Genomic DNA, 17,869 nt, shown 5'->3' on the forward strand with positions numbered 1-17,869 from the left:
TTAAGACTGAATCATCAGAAGCAGATCACTCCTGGATAGATTTTTTTCTTGTTGCTTTTTGCCATTGTGCCCACCAACTTTGAGTCTTTCTCTGCTGCTTTGTCTCTCATTTGTTCCCTGTCACTTCCAAGTTATTTGCACCCCACAACATCCCATGAAGGAGATGCCTGATCCCTATTAGAAATATGTCTGCTGGTGTCTCATTCTTGGGTAGTCTGTGCTCAGGGATGAGAGCTGTGCAGTGAAGAGGATGTCACCCAGACACTCACAGAGAATTGCTTGGACTTTCCTAGGGCTTACATTCTGGTCCTTATGTTTGGGTAGTGTCTGCATCCTTCAACAGTGTCATCCTCCTACACACCTGTCAAACACAGCTAATGCACAGTGCATAGCTCTGTGGGTAAAGATGTTATTGCTTTGTCTACTGCATTTACTAACAGCTGGTCTTGCTGATCAAGTCTGCCCCTTTCCCCCAGAATGAGCTAGCACCTGTTAGCTTTTCTGTCCCACCCTCCGTTGTGACTTCTACATTGCTTTGTTTGGTAATCAGTCCCAGATCTTCTTGGTCACAGTCAGGGGTTTTATCCCTTTGAACCATGGGGCCAGCTATTGTTTCTGGGAAGATGGCAGGATGAGCTGTTACAGCAGCTTTACAGGATTCCCTTCAATCAGCAGCATAGTTTCTGGTCAGGAAGAAACACCCCTATAGCAAGCAGGTCTCTAACAGATGATATTCTTATCAGCTGAGGCAATGAAAATCTTAACTGGGACGGTCTGTAAAACCTTCACAAATCTGACTGCTATATCTCATATCCACAATTTCTTGTTCTGAGGATGCAGAGATGTTCAGCATACAGCTTCTTCCCTAAAGCTGTCACCTCCCTGTTCCTTTCTGCCCACAGGGATTAGTCCCACCCATCTCCTCTTTTCTTCTCTTTTGCATATTTCTAAACAGACTTCCTGTTGACTTCCCCAAATTTAACTCATTAACACCTGTGTGGTATGGAATGGGCATACCTGTAGCTCTGGTACACAGCTTGCATTCCAGAGCATTTTGTGAAAAATAAATGTAAGAATCTTAAAGTAAACTAATGTAAATACTTTGTGAACAATAAAAACAATCATACCTGCTCAGATACCAATGTTGTCATTAAATATTCTTTACAGTGATTATAGTGGATCAGTAGTCTTTTGATAAATACTGTGATATGTTAATAATTCACACAAGCCCAAAACTATAATTTTTGCTAAATCTTCGCAAATTGCCATGTCTTGAAAACTGTACAACTTAGACATATATGGCCCGAACATTTTTGTTAAACAGACAAAAGCTTTAACACAGCAACATAAAATTCCACTAAGTGCATGTTTATTGAGATATTTACAGAAAAATTAAAACACATGCTTAATTGCAGGGTCTGTATTAGATGAACGAACAATCAAAATGTCGAATACAACATGCTCGACACACTTTGATCGAACTTTCATCTAATCGAGTTCTGAAAAGTTTCGTTTGTCCCACACCTTCCCTACACTAACATGCAACATACACACATACGACTAATACATATAAACCCATACATTCTCACATCATTCAACAACTTTCAAACCTAAACACACTCTTCACCCCCCCCCCCCCAACTATATATACCAACTCCGAGATCGCTCTACATTGGGGAAAGGGCAATTACCTGGTAATTGCAACATACACAAGTATGGAATTCACTTACTTAGCCATTCCAGACAATGTATCATCCTTGCGTCACAAGCTACACTCACCACTATGGCCAACTAAAACTTTTCGGAACTCCAGTTTTCGTCTTTTTCAGTATTCGATTAGATGAACGATCGATCTAAGTGTGTCGAGCATGTTGTACTCGACATTTTGATTGTTCGTTCATCTAATAGGAACCCTAATTGTATAATTCCTAATGTAAATAACACTGAATGCCTCTCAAGATGTGCAACTTGTAGTGCAATTGTCAAATACAGGTTTCTTCAAAAGCAAGTAGAGTTTCACCTGATGTCATGCGATGAAGTATTAAGTATGTATGGAATTATTGTTTATTTTCATAATTATGACAACTAACAATACCTAAGGTATAGTGTGATATAAATTGACATTGATGACAATTTTTTTCTGTTTCCCACCAAGGCATTTCACACAATATCCCCGAATAACATGCAATACTATCAGTTATTAAAATATGAACATAACTATGAAAACACAAATAATAAGTAACAAAAGTTATTAATTTCTCTACTGCAGGACATCCTAGACTAACCATCTTAATGTCACTTTGTTAATAACTCCTTGCACTTTCTAACACTGCCTAGTATTAGCTGTAAGTCCCTTAGTTAAAGAAGCCAGGCCTAAAGAAAAAAAAGGTGTGGCCTCCATAAGGAGTTATGGGTGTGAACTGGAAGTATACAAAAAAGGCAGTGCAATCTTAAATGAGTTATCAGCTACCACGCGACAGTCAAGAAGCTTACTTGAAGATGACATTCTCCTTTTATCTTCCTCATGTAACAGTGCATCAGTTAACCTCAAACACAAAAAGGCCAAAGCTTTTTTATTCAGTACCTGTCAAAAACTTGCCACTTCTCCCACAGACTGTCAGACCCAGCTCAACCTCGCAGTAAATTTGGGGAAGTAAAGAAACTCCATTAGCTAGGCAGTTGTCTGGATTCTACTTTAAATTTCTGGCATTACACAGAAAACACAAGGACAAAAGTTAATGAGCTAGTATTCTTTTACTGAAAAATTATGTTTTGAGCTCCAGAATCAAGGATTGCAATCATGATTGGGATTTTTATTGTGTTTTTTTTAATTTCATGTATTCGTTAACAGAGTAATCCCACTAAACACATCCTTTCTAAGGGTCGATCTAGAAGCAATTTCTGGTTAAGTGATTTGTTCGGAACATACCTCACAACTTCTTAGGCCACGAATCAAGAGCAAAGATGGAAATAATGGGGGCAAAAGGCCCAGAAATTTGGACAGATTTTCAGATTTGCTGTTATAAATTTAGGAAGTTGCTAGAATAACAGATTTTGCATGACCTTACATTTTCTGAAAGTTATGAAGTCTGAAACTCACGTCTGTCATTATTTGGTGACTGCAGTCCTCAATGATTTGCCATAAAAACACAAAATATGAGGCATAAATCTGGAAGTGTTGTAAATGTCCGGACACTTGAGAGGTATAGCTCAGAATCACAGTCAGAATCTTACTTTTTCAGCTTAAGTATGCCCCCTTCCATTGCAGATGCTTCAGAGAAAACATTTTCTGTACAAGTAATTGCTAACAAAATCTGCTAGTTCATCACTCTGTCTGTTTTGAATGCCCCTGGTTTATTTTAGCCAAAGCTAAACAGCTCAGAGGGCCAACCAGTCTCTTACCTCCCTTCTCTTTCGCTAACAGAGTAATAATTAAGACCTCTCACTATAGTCAAGATTTTTCCTGCACAATACACCCTGCCTATATAGTCTTCATAACAAGCTACACACACATCTCTCTTTGCTCCTAAATTCTGGGAAGCCCTCCCTGCCACCGCAGATAAAATTAATTCCCATCTAGATTTTCATGAATCACTTTAAAACCTTACATTAAGATCCCTATTAGAGTTTTCAGTACTGTACTGCTAATGAGTGCTGGGTGGGTGGGGGGGGGGGCTTAGCTTTCATAATCTCAAGGAAATGCAGTGACTTTAAGTGTTAAGTAATGGAAAGCAGGTTAGCAAACAGGTTCATTGAGTTGTCACTCAGTCGCAGAGAGATGAAGGATTTGAACCCAGGTCACTTCTGGTATACCTATCAAACTGTACTACAAGTGCTTTAGTTTATTTAAGTAGATTGTACTAGTAGCTTCAGTCAGTAAGAAAAAAGTAAGTAGTTAATACTACAGGTAACTGAGTCTGTATCTGCAGTGGGTAAAGAATCTGATTAGCCAACTTTACAGATTTGAGACCGTGAGGAGTTAAAAAGAGACGCACATTAATGAGATCAATCCTGGATTCAAAAAAAAAAAAGTCTTGCCTTTTATACACCTGAGCTACAGTAACTATGAAAAATTAACTAAAGCAGTTAAGTTATTCCAGCAGCTAGCACAGTATGTTAGATTTATGCAAAGCTCCTGCACTACAACTAGATATTTTATAATCTGCACCTTCCAGGTCATTGTGCACTTCTCGTCTTGATCAAGTCTGCCTTCTGCCCCCTGTTGCAAGTCATCCTGCTTCTGGTATCTCCTGCAGGTCCTTAACAACTAATTAAGGTAACTAAACCAAAGAAAGCAGAGATTCATTGAAAATGTTGGTGCAGTTATCACTGCATTCTTGAGACCTATTCCTTCGCATAGCATCCATTCAAAGCAGATTGGGGACAAGTATGAAACACAAGGTACATATTGATATGCAAGGCGGTACAGGCTCTTTTGTAGTCTCAAATTAATGGATTTCTTTTTTTTTTTTTTTTTGCAGTTTAACACAAGCTGATTCTAGGTCCTTATGCATTTCCTCTTCCACAGAAAAAATACTGACATGAGTACAATGCATACATTTGCTTACATTCTTGACACATTTTGTTTTTTTAGCATTTGTTTGTCGTGTATCTTTCAAAGTAACAGCTAATTTATTTCAGTACTTTGGTAAGCATTCTGTCACAAATTCTTCTTTTTGCTGTTGCTAACATTTACTTTTATAATTATCTCGTGTTTGCGTCTTATACATTGCAGGTTAGACCCAGTAATTCAAGAAGCATTGTGTCAGGTAGTACCATAAAGACTAAGCAGAGATTCCCTCCACATGTATAAGATGCTGAGAAGAATGACATGGTGTTAAGACCATTTTCATAACTTAAGTCTTTGTTCTCAGTTATTCTTTTGGTGAGATGGTGAGATGGTGAGATTTCTCTGCTTAGACAAGTGCTATGTAAAAGCAGAAGTCCACAGTATGTTTGTTTAGTAATGGACATCACCTGAGCTTATAAGGGAGAGGTCAGGATTGATGATGAGCTGCACTTGATGCTTTGCAGGAACTGATATGTCATCCAAATATTTCTGACCACTTTCAATACATTATTGCCAAACTTGAGATTGTTTTCCATCACTTTGCCTATATTTTTAGCCATATCGACATGGTGTGGTTCATCCTGTTCACTGCCAGGACTGAAACATCTGCTTTCAGTCTGCTTTATGCTGTTATAAACTTTCCTTCTGACCCTATTCATATTGTCCTGCATACCACTGTCATTCTCCAGAGTTTGTTTGCCACACCTTATAGATGTGGTCATAAATGATGCCAGGCTTTGCTCTTTGGAGTAGCGTTGTCACTGCTGTTATTATTGTTGCGTTGACATGGCTGATACTTTGGACATCCTGCGATGAAACATTTCCAGTGTATTGCTGCGTAAGTGTGGTCAGCTTGCTATTGAGTGTTTTACCCCCACCCCCAGGCAGCAGATTTCCTGTCCCATTTTTGGCTATCTTAGTCTGAATGAATATGCAGTGTGCTTTTCTGCTTAACTGTCTTAGAGTATGGTGTAGTATGATGGTTTTCGTGGTTTTTTGGATGGCTGCATTCTGGTGTTTGGATGTAGGTCAGAATGGGAAGCCTTCCAGTTTAAGAAAACATCTTGTTTGTGGCCATAAGATGTTACCACAGAATAGACATTAAAATGTGTACCTTTTTTGGGTGATTCCAGTTTACAAGCTGTGATGTACGTAAACATTTTGACAACATGTTCAATGACAGAAGAAATGAATCGGTGCTCAAAGAACTGCTTCCTAGAGTGGATGCTTTGGAACCTTTTTCCATTGATGAGACTCCCCAATCTACATTCAAGGATAAATGCACTAAGAGACATGATGTGTCCGCTACTAGGGAGTTTCCCCTCCTCCCCTAAAGTTCCTTGCAAGGAGAAAAGGGAATCTGTCTGGATAAAGGAGCATGTAAATTGGCAGTGCATATGACCAAGGAACATCCTCGTAAACCTGCTAGAACTCACTCATCTGGAAGACATGCTTTCTCCTTTCTGTGTGAATTAGACCATCCCAAGCAACTCTGCTCTATGCCTCCTTCTGTCAAATCTTAACATTTTGTTTCCTCCCACAGGTATGTCTCCCTGGCAGCAGATCATTTAAAGTTGTTGAAAGCTATGGATTTGGGTCTTATCCTACCAGGTAGGGATAGTGTCATCCTTCATTCTTGGATTCCATCCTCGTCACAGGTGCCTGTTTTTGGTGCTGGTTGCTTTGAGGCTGCCATGCATCTGTCGCTGACATAGTCATGGCTTACTTTGAACTTGTCAATGCTGCCATCAGTGGCCTGATATTGGCACCAAACTTTATTGTGCTGTTTTCAAGGTCAGACTGTTTGGCCTTCAGACCCTTAGATCCAAGAGCATAGATGACAATGTTAGCACCAGACATCACCAGCCATTGCAGCTTCATGCCATTGTTTTGCCAGTGCTGTCATTAATGGAGCTTTGAGTGCCAGATTCCTTTTGTTGACTGCCTCAGTGCTATTGCAGGTATCAAAGCTGGTCACAAACTTGATTTTCCAGCATGCACTGCAGAAGTACCTGTGGTGCTTACTTCACTCTCAGCCTTTCTGAGAGGCCATTTCTGAATTATGTCAGAGTCCCTTGCCACTTTACAACATAATGACAGATATTCTGAGGATCTTTGGAAGAAACTTAAATGAGTGTCTGAGCCTGAGCCTTCCGCTGCATGTTCCTCTATAAATAGTTCCCCACTCCCTAGGAGAGTCTCCTAAGCTAGGCAGACAAAGGAGGCATACAATATTCTCCAGCTATCCCCAAATGATCCCACAGTCAGGGGAAGTTTTACAACTGATGCAAGAAAAGTGAGTTGGTCAGTTACTGCTCCTGTGTCTTCTGATAGTTCTGCTGGCTGCATTCATTTCACTCCCCTTTCCTACATAAGTGATATCCCTGTAGACCAGCTAGTGGCTCTAGTCATAGAGGAAGCATAAAATGAATCTTGTGTTGTGGCACCAATGTCCAAAAAAGATGGATAACATCCCGTGGACCCTTGAGAACCAAAACTGTGTGGTGCAGAATCCTGTGCCAGACTCTCTTCGCTGTAGTAGCCCTGAGGTAGGCTCTGACCCCACAGATTCTTCTGGTCCACCGTCCTGAGAAAAAGTCAAAGACAACAGACCATTTCAGGAAGGGGACCTAATGGTCTTCTTCCATGGTACTGAGGGAAGTTAACTTCCAGACGTACATGTTAAGGCTGCTGTGTACTGTTCTTGATAAGATGTCCCAAATGCTTGAAAATGTATCAGATAGAGCTTAGAAAGAAGATCTTTACTCAAGCCTCTCCACTCTCCACTGTGAATAACCTTATCCTGCACTTTACTGATGACATCAGATGGCACTGCTAGAGGAACAGGAGCTGGAGTCACCACACATCTACACACTTGGATTTGCCTTACTGACATCACAGTGATTTCCAAGGAAACTTCCCTTAAAGTCACTTTCAGTGATTCTGACATGTATGGACTTAATGAAGTCAGTGCACAGATGTGATTTTGAATCAAATCAGAATTTCTGCAGTATGTTGGCAGTACCTATCATGGTGGCTTCTTAGCTTCAACCTTTCTCTGGGGAAGCCCATCAAAATCCCTAACTGTAGGTGCTTCAGTATTAGGGTGGAGAGAACTTTTTTTAATGGTGGATGGTTCAAGGTACATGATCACAGAGTAAGGAGTGTCTGCATGCTACCATTCTGGAAATGGGACAGTTCTCCTCACTCTCAGACTTTTCAGGATTCTGTCTGTATATGGGGTGATTGCTATTCACTGCAGCAACATAACAGTAATCTGGTACATCAAGATCCAAAGGTGGGAGTTCACTTCTGTCCCCTGTGTCAAATGGTAATGAGGTTATGGGAATGTGTCACATCATCAGATTACTTTTTGGTTGCTGTGGCCATCCTTGGAGAAGCCAAATTCTTAGCAGACAGGCTCACCTGATGTTGCACAAATGGATGTTGGTGAGGGTTACTTTCCAGTGATGGGGAGCAGTCACTGTGACCCGTTTGTTTTTCTAACCAACACCCAATGCAGTGACTTATGATCTCCCTTCAGGGGCACTGGCTAAGGGATGCTGTTATCCAGGTGTGGCCCCAGGTCTCATGTATGCTTTTCTATCCTTTCTCATCATTCCCAGGTTTTTACAGAAGGCAAAATAGTAGGCAAAGCCAAAATCATTCTTATGGCCCCATGTTGACTTTAAGAAGTTTTTTTCCCTTTCTCTGGCCTCTCTTTCTAAAGAAGCCTTTCATACTGAGTCTGTTCAGAACCCTGTTAAGTCATCCATGTTGCAAGCATCACCCAGACCTTCAGGCTCTCCTGTTAACCTTTCAGTTTTTGCAATTCAGGTGATGGCTAGGGATGCAGTTTACCCAGACAGGATAGTCCAGATCTTTCTGTATGCCCAAAAGCCCAATACCAGAAAAATATTCCATAGTAAATTGAATTATTTTTCAGTTTGAGCCTTGGAACAAGGGGTTGATCCCCTTTCTGCTGCAATACTAGTCTGTCTGGCACAAATTGTCAGCACAGGCCTCAGCTACTCTTCAGTATAAGTCTGTATGTCACCTGTTTCCAGTTTTTATCTGGATTTCAAATTTTGTCACTAAATCAACGTAATAGTTGTAAGACTCCCTTAAGGGACACTTTCATATATGTCAGACTTCTGTTAGGAGAGCCTGTTGCCCATGGGCCCTAAACTTCATCCTGGTGGAACTCATGCTTCCTGCATTTGAACCAGCTTGAAAGGCAGTGTTCTTTCATGGAAAACTATCTTCTTTAGTGGCAGTCACCTCAGGAAGAAGAATTTCAGAGCAACAAGCTTTGTGTATAAACCTTTCTTATCTAATCTTTCAGAAAGATAGATTAGGCCTGTAAAAAACCCCACTTTCATTTACAAGATTGTTACTGAAGATAACTGCAGTCTATAAAGCGTTGTGTGTTTTCCAATTTATTCCAGTAAAGGGTAGTATTTATTGCACTGCATGGATATACACAGACAGCTTTTCTTTTATCTAAGTAGAGCCATCCGACAGCAGATTTTCCGAAAAAACATAAAGATAAAGACAGAGACAGACCGCACAGGACCAAACCTTCTGACGCTTCCATTAAGCTGGTAGTCAGTCCTCCAGAACTCATTGAGGCTCTTTCATAGCCCCTGATGCCTGCTTCAGTTAATTCGCAGGCCGCTACCGAGACCCTTTTGGAGTCTAGTATGCCGCAGAACTCTTCTTTATCTAAGGATCCTGTGGCCGTCTCTACCTTGGATGGGTCCGGAGCCATTGTGCAGGCACCGGCTTCTGAGGAAGTCCTTCGCAACACCGACTCCCGACATACACTGACGCCTTCTTTTACGGTTACCATTCTTTCGAAAACCGAGTTCCTTAGGCCCAGGGATTGAACCACACCCAAGAAACTGACTACCCATTCTCAGGCGTCTGCTCACTTGCCTCAGTCTCAAATGCTTAAAATGGCAGAAGACCTTATGATGCTGATTAGGGGAAGCCAAGCCACTTCCTCAAAAAGGAAAAGAGATCTGCCTCCAGTAGCTTTCTCTGAAGAAGAGTCAGATGAATCCGATGCATCTGGCTATGAAGACATGCAGCCCCTCTCCACATATGAAGATTATGATGCAGAGAAATCCATTCCTTCAGCCTCTTCCCCCAGAAGATTTTTCCTTTGGGGAAACCCTGCATACCTTAAGAGAGCATTTCCAATGGGAGAGTCAAGACTACCCACAGTCTAAAAAGAGACTTGGAGAGTTCCTGGACCTTCCACAACACTGGCCCTTAGCCATCCCTCCAGTCCTAGATGTGGAGGATGATGTCTTTCTTGAATCTAGCTTGACTCCAGACGCCCTCCCTCCTGCTCCCAGAAAACCAGACAGGTACTACAGAGTCCCTGACTCACACAAATATCTATTTAAAAACCCAACAGCTGACCCTAAGATCATTACTCAAGGGCCTAAAAGGATTAAAGCAGCCTCAGCTAAGAATCCCACCCCCTCAGACAGGGATTCCTGAGCACTTGGACAGATGGGGTAAAAAAGTATACACCTCAGGTACTCTTGCTATCAGGGCACTAAATTGTCAGTTCCATATGCTTAAGTATCAGCAACATACCTTGGAACTCCTTAAACAAAAAATGTTTTCATTTCCTGCATGGGCAGAATCTAAAGATTTACAGGACTTAATGCGTTCTGCTAGTCAAAATAACTAAACACAATTTGCACTGTGGTTTTGGCACCCTAGAAGTTTCTTGCAGGGCGGCAGTCACCAGATCTGTCATTAGAAGACATGCATGGCTTAAGGAACAAGCCCTGCCAGACCATGTCATATCAAAATTGTTGGATGCACCCTTGCACAAAGATAACTTGTTTGGCACTAAAGTAGAAGAGGTCTTAAAAAAGATGGAAGAAGCAAAATCCTTGCAGACTGTTAAAGATTTCTTACAGGTCCAACCCAAGTAGGTTTAGCAGGCATTTTCCCTCCAAGCACTGGTCCTTTCCTGCTCTGAGTAGACAGGGCCAGCCTAGGCCCCATGGAAACAGACCCCTCAGACAGCAGTCCCAGGGGTTGCAGAGATCTAAGCAGTGGACTACCTCCACTTCAAAACCAGGGAGTTCTAAGCCACCCCCTTATGGTAAGAACTCACAATGACTCATCCCTTCCCAACCTCGCCTCTGCCCACCTTCGCATACCAATAGGAGGAAAACTCCCCTTTCACTCAAGCACCTGGGCCACCATTACCAAGGACCAATGGGTTCTCAACATTGTGTCTCAGGGGTACAAATTCTCCTTCCTCACCCTTCCAACCCCAAAAGGGTTCCCAGATCTACCACCAAATCAGTGGGCAGAGGCTCAAAAGCAAATCCATTCCTGGCTCTCCTTGGGGGCAGTAGAGCACGTTCCTGCAGAGCAGATAGGCCAAGGCTTCTACTCCATACTTTTTCTGGTGCCCAGAAAAGAGGGCACCTGGCGTCTCATCCTTGATCTATCCATTCTAAACACCTTTCTGGTGATCCCAAAATTCAAATTGCTCACCCTCCAGCAGCTGCTACCCATGCTCACCAAGGAAGCCTGGCTAGCCACCCTGGACCTAAAAGAGGCCTACCTCCACATTCCTATCAGGGAGTCCTGCAGAAAATATCCCCGCTTCAGGGCAGGATCTCAACACTTTCAGTTCTCTGCACTTCCCTTTGGTTTGTCTACTGCCTCCAGAGTTTTCACAAAATGCCTGGCTCCACCCATTGCCTTTTGCAGACAAAGAAATTTTCAAATTTACCCCTACTTAGATGACTACCTTATTCAGGCAGACAGCCAGGAAAAGCTGCTTAAAAACCTGGCCTTTGTAAAGAACCTACTAACCTCCCTAGGGTACACAATCAATGAAAAGAAATCCAAACAGGTACCCACCCAAAGAATAATCTTCCTGGGAGCAAGTCTGGACACAGCATCCCAGATGGCATGCCTTACACCAGAGAAACACATTTTCCTATCAGATTACTTCTCTCAACTGGCCACCAGGCCCCAGCTTTCTGCAAGGAAAATCCTGCAAGCCCTGGGGTTTATGGCATCTTGCATACTCCTCATTCCATATGCCAGACTGCATGTGAGGAAACTTCAGTGGTACCTAAAGAGCCTTTGGTGTAAACACTCTCAAGACCTGGAAACTCTTCTGCCTATTATTCCTTGCCTGAGGAAGGAATTTCTTTGGTGGGTAACAGCCTGCTCCCACAACAAGGGGCTGCCCTTCTCCCCACACCCCGCCACCCAGACCCTCACCACAGATGCATGAGACTATGCTTGAGGTGCACACCTGGACGGCAGGTGCATACATGGCCAATGGAACCACCAGCAACTCCCCCTGCACATAAATCAAAAAGAGACGATGGCTGTGCAGCAGGCCTTGATAACTTTCAAACCCCTTCTCTCTCCAGTGGTTCTCCTGATCAAAACAGACAGCACCACTGTGATGTGGTACATCAGCAAGCAGGGAGGGACTCACTCCTACCTGCTGTGCAGGCTGGCCATCACCCTTTGGCTCACAGCCTCTACCGTGCAACTATACCTGTTAGCACAATACCTGCCAGGCTCTCTCAACTCCCTGGCAGACCAATTAAGCAGAAAGCTCTTGGACCCCCACAAGTGACAGCTCAACAAAAACACCTTCTTCCTAATAACTCAGAAATGGGGAACACTGGTGGTAGACCTCTTTGCCTCCCACACTAACCATCAGTTCAGCAAATTCTGCATCAGGGAGCATCACTGCATGGCTTGGAAAGTGGATGCCCTGTCCTTCCCCTGGGTAAACCTCTCGGTCTATTCCTTTCCCTCCCCTACCTCTCATTCCTAGGGTACTGCTTGAAATAAGGGAGGAAAAACCAAGGACCATTCTCATAGCTCCAGACTGGCCCAGACAGCACTGGTACCTCTTGCTGCGCAGCCTGTCCTCGCTGCCTCCATGGAATCTTCCTCAGATTCCAAACCTCCTAACCCAGAGGGAAGGGGAATTCATGCACCCCCGTTGCAGACACTCTATTTGGCAGCTTAGCTTATACCCTAACTCCTGACCAATCTGCCATCCTCAGTAAACAGGCCGAGAGGCCAGACGCCCTAACACCAGAAAGTTTTATGCAGATAAATGGAAATGGTTCTGCACCTGGATCCAGGCTAAGGGGGCCAGTATGTCACAACCCTCCATCCCTCTCATCCTGGATTACTTAGCTGAACAGTGGTCTCTCTTTCTTCTCTCTAAAAATTCATGCCGCTGCTATTCCTGCTCATTTTCCCACTGAGCAGCCTCTTTTTTCACATCCTCTGATTAAACAGTTCCTCAGAGGGGCTAGCAACTTGAGGCCCCCCAGAAGGGCACCAACACCAGCTTGGGACCTTAACGTTGTCTTGGAAAAGCTCACCCTGCCCCCTTTCGAACCAACTTCTTCTGCAGAGCTAAAATTTATCTCCTGGAAGACAGCCTTCCTCCTGGCCATCACTTCAGTCAGAAGAGTCTGAGCTGCAAGCACTCATGGCTGTGGAACCCTTCATCATCTTCCATGCAGACACGGTATCCCTCAGAACTAATCCATCCTTCATTCCCAAGGTGGTGTCCAGTGTGGCTCTCAACCAATCCATCCATTTACCCGCCTTCTTACCTAATCCCCAAAACAAGGGGGAAAGGATTCTGCACTCTCTAGATGTGCACAAACAGCTCAGATACTATCTGGACAGGACTAAACCCTTCAGAAAGTCTGATCAATTGCTGGTTAGCTTTGCTTCAGGGGCAGAAGGCAAAGCCATCTCCAAGCAAACCATTAGCACACTGCATCCATTTCTGCTACAAACAGCATGGCAAGCCTCCCCCCGGGGGATTAGGGCACACTCCACCAGAGCAGCCTCCACCTCTGCAGCTTTCCCCAGAGGAGTCCCCATCAAGGACATCCTGGAGGCTGCCACCAAGGACATATGTTCATACTTTTACCAAGCATTACCACCTGACTCTCTTCTCGAAATCCAGGGCAGGGTTTGCCTCTGAAGTCTTTCAGGGCATGCTAGCCAGCCCTTCGCTTCCTGGATGGCCTCCACCCATTTCCTTAGCTTTGGGAATCTACCCAAATGTGATGACTGCAACAGTGAATGTTGCAGTCCTGGTTTCCCTCCCTCCAACCCCCTTTTTCTCTTTTTGTTACCTTTTTTCCTTGTTGTTCCCCTTTCCTTACAAGGGACATATTGGTATTTATTTTCCACTGGTGGAGTTCTACCACCAGAGCCTGGCCTCCTACTTTGGGGGCTCCTGACAGGTTAAGGCAAGAAAAACTGATGTAATGGCATCAGATGCCTTCCTTTATACCACTGACGACCTGACGTCAGTCCTCAAGTGACAACAACTGAAACAGAAATACTAAGTCTCTGGTATTCAGGCCAGCCAAGGGCTACCCTGGCAAGGATATCCCAAATGTGATGACTGCAACAGTGAATACACTCAACATCTACATTTATGGTAAGTGTACACAACTGTACTTTTTTATAGGTCCTGAAAAGAATAGTTTCGCCTTGGAGATAGGTAACTAAACTGGAGAGTATACAGGGCAAATTATCACTTTAAGGTCTACTGCTGGGGAACTGGGGTGGGGACAGCAGTGGCCTGAAGGTGTAAAGCCATCTTTTCTTGCATCCCTTAAAGCAGCTTAGTTTCAGTGTTGAATGCGACTTCTTTTAGTATGTTATTCAGTTATTGGATGCACGTATTAAATTCATACTACAGATAAAACAAGAATATATTTGTTGTCATTTACTGTTGTGGTTTTTATTTATTATTTTGTTGTACACATAGCAGCATATGGTTTATATCTCATGCACTGCTTTCTGAGCTTCAGCAATGTGTTTTCTGATGAAGTTGTGCACCAAATACGTGTCTTTCTAACCCTTTTAGCCACATCCTTATAGCTCGAGTCGAAGTGTTATGCAAAGCTACATGTATGTATAATATTCTGTTGGAGTGCATGCACTAAATTAACATAAAACTGTTTGAAAGGTACAGGCAGGAATAGAATAGTTTCCTACTACAAAATCATTAGTAATGTGAAAGTGCAAAGCATTATCTTTGTCCTCTGAAAACCATGTTAGAAGTTGGTAAGCAGATGGTCTAATTAATTTCTGGCTGCCTTAATTCTGCCTCTTGTAATGTAGTTCATTTATTTGTATACAGTATTGTATAAATACTGAACTGGATGCCTGGCTTGTTTCTGTTTTAAAGATGACATCTTCCAGTGTAGCTCTTTGACCAAAGACGTTTCTGCCTTTTCATTTCCCTGTTTGTGTGTAGGAGTATAGATAATGGGCTGTGTGCAATGCAAGGATAAAGAAGCTGCAAAACTAACAGATGAGAGGGACAACAGTTTAACCCAGAGCATAAGTCATCGGTATGGACCCGATCCAACACCACAACATTTTCCAGCTTTTGGTGTAACAGCCATTCCAAACTACAATAACTTTCATGCATCAGCAGGGCAGGGATTGACAGTGTTTGGTGGAGTAGATTCCTCTTCTCACACAGGGACATTACGGACCCGAGGAGGGACAGGTGAGTCTGTGTTTGATATGACCCTTTTTTTTTTTTTAAGCAATGAACATATTTATTAAATTATCATGTGTGACATAGGCAATCATATATTTATATAAATGAAAACAAATCACAGCAACATAATTTTAGTTGCAAACATTATAGATCACAAACCATATTGACATAATTGTAGTTGCAAACATTATATCTCACTTATAATATATCCAGTCATTGTCAGTCAAACATTACATAGCTCATTCAGTTCCTGACTTATTCCCTCCAGGAGAGCTGTTTCGAGTGTGTACCTTTAACTCCCAGTGGGTGTGGCTTCAGCCTTTAAAAAATTAAGTTATCACCTTACAGCACTAACAAATAGTCACTGACAGAGGTCATATATCAATGCAGCTGTTTGCCAACATGTATGCTTCAAGATAAAATATTATGATACCTTGTATGTAGCATGGTTTTGGAATTATTAATGCAAATTTGAACAGGCAATATTTGACGCCTAGAGGAGCAGTAGGAGGTAACTGCAGAAACACCCGGAGACGTCACTCGGCTGTAATGAGTTCCCTTGTTCCTCATCTGCATGTATTGTTCCCACAATTCCCATTTTTTGCTATGTAATTTTCTCCTACCCTTTACAAAAGTTTCCAATTCCAGTTGTTTTATCTTACTTACTATATTCGCTACTTCTAGTAAAGCAGGTTCATAGGTAGGTACTAGGCTATCTGCCCTAGGGCCTGTACAAGCCTACTAAACACAAAAAATGGTCCAGCACCAAGGAGGATATGAAGAAAATCAATTTATTGTGGCAACTCCAAAAATAGTAGCAAACCAGTTTCGGCAATAATAATGCCTTCTTCAGTGCTAAAACACACAAAGAAATCCTGACGATTTAAGTACTAAATCACATAATTGGAATCATCTTCTTATTGGTTCATACCAAAATTAACTAAGCTGATTCGGGCCAGGCTTGAACAAAGCACCTAGCCTAACAATCCAACTTGATTCTTTTTTGTTTAAAATGGTATGCCGCCCTGCTTTACACATTGTGTTACCATAGACTTTATCTATAATGATAAAATTAAATCTAGCAGTGGTGTGGGTCAAAATGTGTTTGAATAGTGAGTTAGACACTCTCTTGTTTCTAATGTCACTGAGGTATTCACTGATACGAAACCTCAGTGGCCGTGAGGTTTGTCCCACATAGAAAGCAGAACAAAAACAGGTTGCTAGATATACGACCCAGTCACTGCTGCAATTTCCAAAAGAATGAATCTTGTATGTCGTGGAGGTATTGCTGCTGGTAAACTCTTTAGCCTTTAAGACATATGTACATGGAGAACAGTGACCACAAGGAATACTGCCCACCGGTTTGTCCCCAAATACTGTCAGCTGCGGCTGTGTATTGCAAGGTGACGAATGTTTATAAAGAATGGAATGAGAGTTGAGTGTAGGACCTCTACGATATAAAAACAAACAATGTGGTGATAAGAGTTCAGGTAATTTTTCATTGGCCAAAAGTATGTCCCAGTGGTTGTCAATGATTTGTCTAAATGTGTAAATGTGTTAATGTTGCGTCCAAAGGAGGTGACCAGGCATATGGGTTGAGAAGGATTTCTCTCCAGATTGTTAGAGGTATGGTGATACTGCAAAAGATTGGCCCTAGATTGTTCTGAGGTAAATGAACAGGCCTTATTTATATTATGAGCCTGATAGCCCCTGCTGAGGAACCTATTAGTTAGATCCTGTTGCTGTAATGAAAAGCCCTGCTCCGTAGAACAGATGCGTTTAATCTTCAGGAACTGGGACTTAGGGATGTTGTGGATGATGTATTGAGGACGATGACTTGTTGCATGAAGCAGGGTATTGAATTGGGGAAATTTCCGGAAAACTTTTGTTCACAATGTATGATCACTCACATCCAAAAAAGTGATTTGATTATAATACCAATTCAATGTGAAATGGATCACCCACTTATTTTCATTTAGGTATTGTAGACATTACTGTACATAAGTCACATCTCCTCTCCATACCATCCAACAATCATCCAAGTACTGCCACCAAATGTCCAATTCTTCCAAAAATATGTTGTGGCTGGCATCATAAATAAGTTGTTCTTCAATGTACCCCATGAGCAAGTCAGCATAAATGGGGGCAAAAGAAGTCCCCATGGCAGTCCCTCTAACTTGCCAGTAACATTTACCATGGAAGTAGAAAACATTCTTTGTTGGAACATGTTCCGTTAGACAAATTAATAAAGCGTTAAGCCCAGGAGTGTATATGACAGCTTTTTCCAACCAAAAGCAAATGGCTTCTAGACCCGCCCAATGGGGGATGTTAATGTATAAAGCGGTGACATCCAATGTGCACATCGACCAACTGGGATCCAGCTGAGTGTTGGTAATGATCTGAAGAAACTGTGTGGTATCCTTGATCCTGGCTCTGACCATGGATAGTAAAGGTTGTAGATATTCAGTCAAAGACCCCCTGCCCAATACGATTGGTCTCCCCGTTGGTAGGGTAGGATGTTTACGTATTTTGGGCAGCAAATATAGGTATTGAGATAGTGGGTCAGGTACAGTAAGTTGGGCCATTACTCTTTGACTGATGATACCTTCCTCCTGAGCCAGTTTCAAAAACTGATCAATTTCTTTTTTTAAATTTGAAAGTGGGATCTAGTGGCATGTGCATATAGAATTGGCCATTAGATTGTTGATGTTCAGCTTCAGCTAAATACCAGTCCA

General features: G+C 42.4%; 1 protein-coding gene across 1 annotated transcript in view; it reads left to right on the plus strand.

Moving 5' to 3' along the window:
• The window catches only part of FYN (FYN proto-oncogene, Src family tyrosine kinase), a 1,397,726-nt gene that overhangs the window by 914,419 nt on the left and 465,438 nt on the right, over window positions 1-17,869 (plus strand). Inside the window, exon 4 of the mRNA XM_044060462.1 lies at window positions 14,883-15,140. Within this exon, the coding sequence (XP_043916397.1) occupies window positions 14,894-15,140 (247 nt within the window). The 5' untranslated portion in view covers window positions 14,883-14,893. The remainder of the gene's footprint in view (window positions 1-14,882; window positions 15,141-17,869) is intronic.

This window comes from Protopterus annectens, chromosome 2.part0 (genome assembly GCF_019279795.1).
Source record: "Protopterus annectens isolate FY-2018-M chromosome 2.part0, PAN1.0, whole genome shotgun sequence".
Classification (NCBI taxonomy): Eukaryota; Metazoa; Chordata; order Ceratodontiformes; family Protopteridae; genus Protopterus; species Protopterus annectens.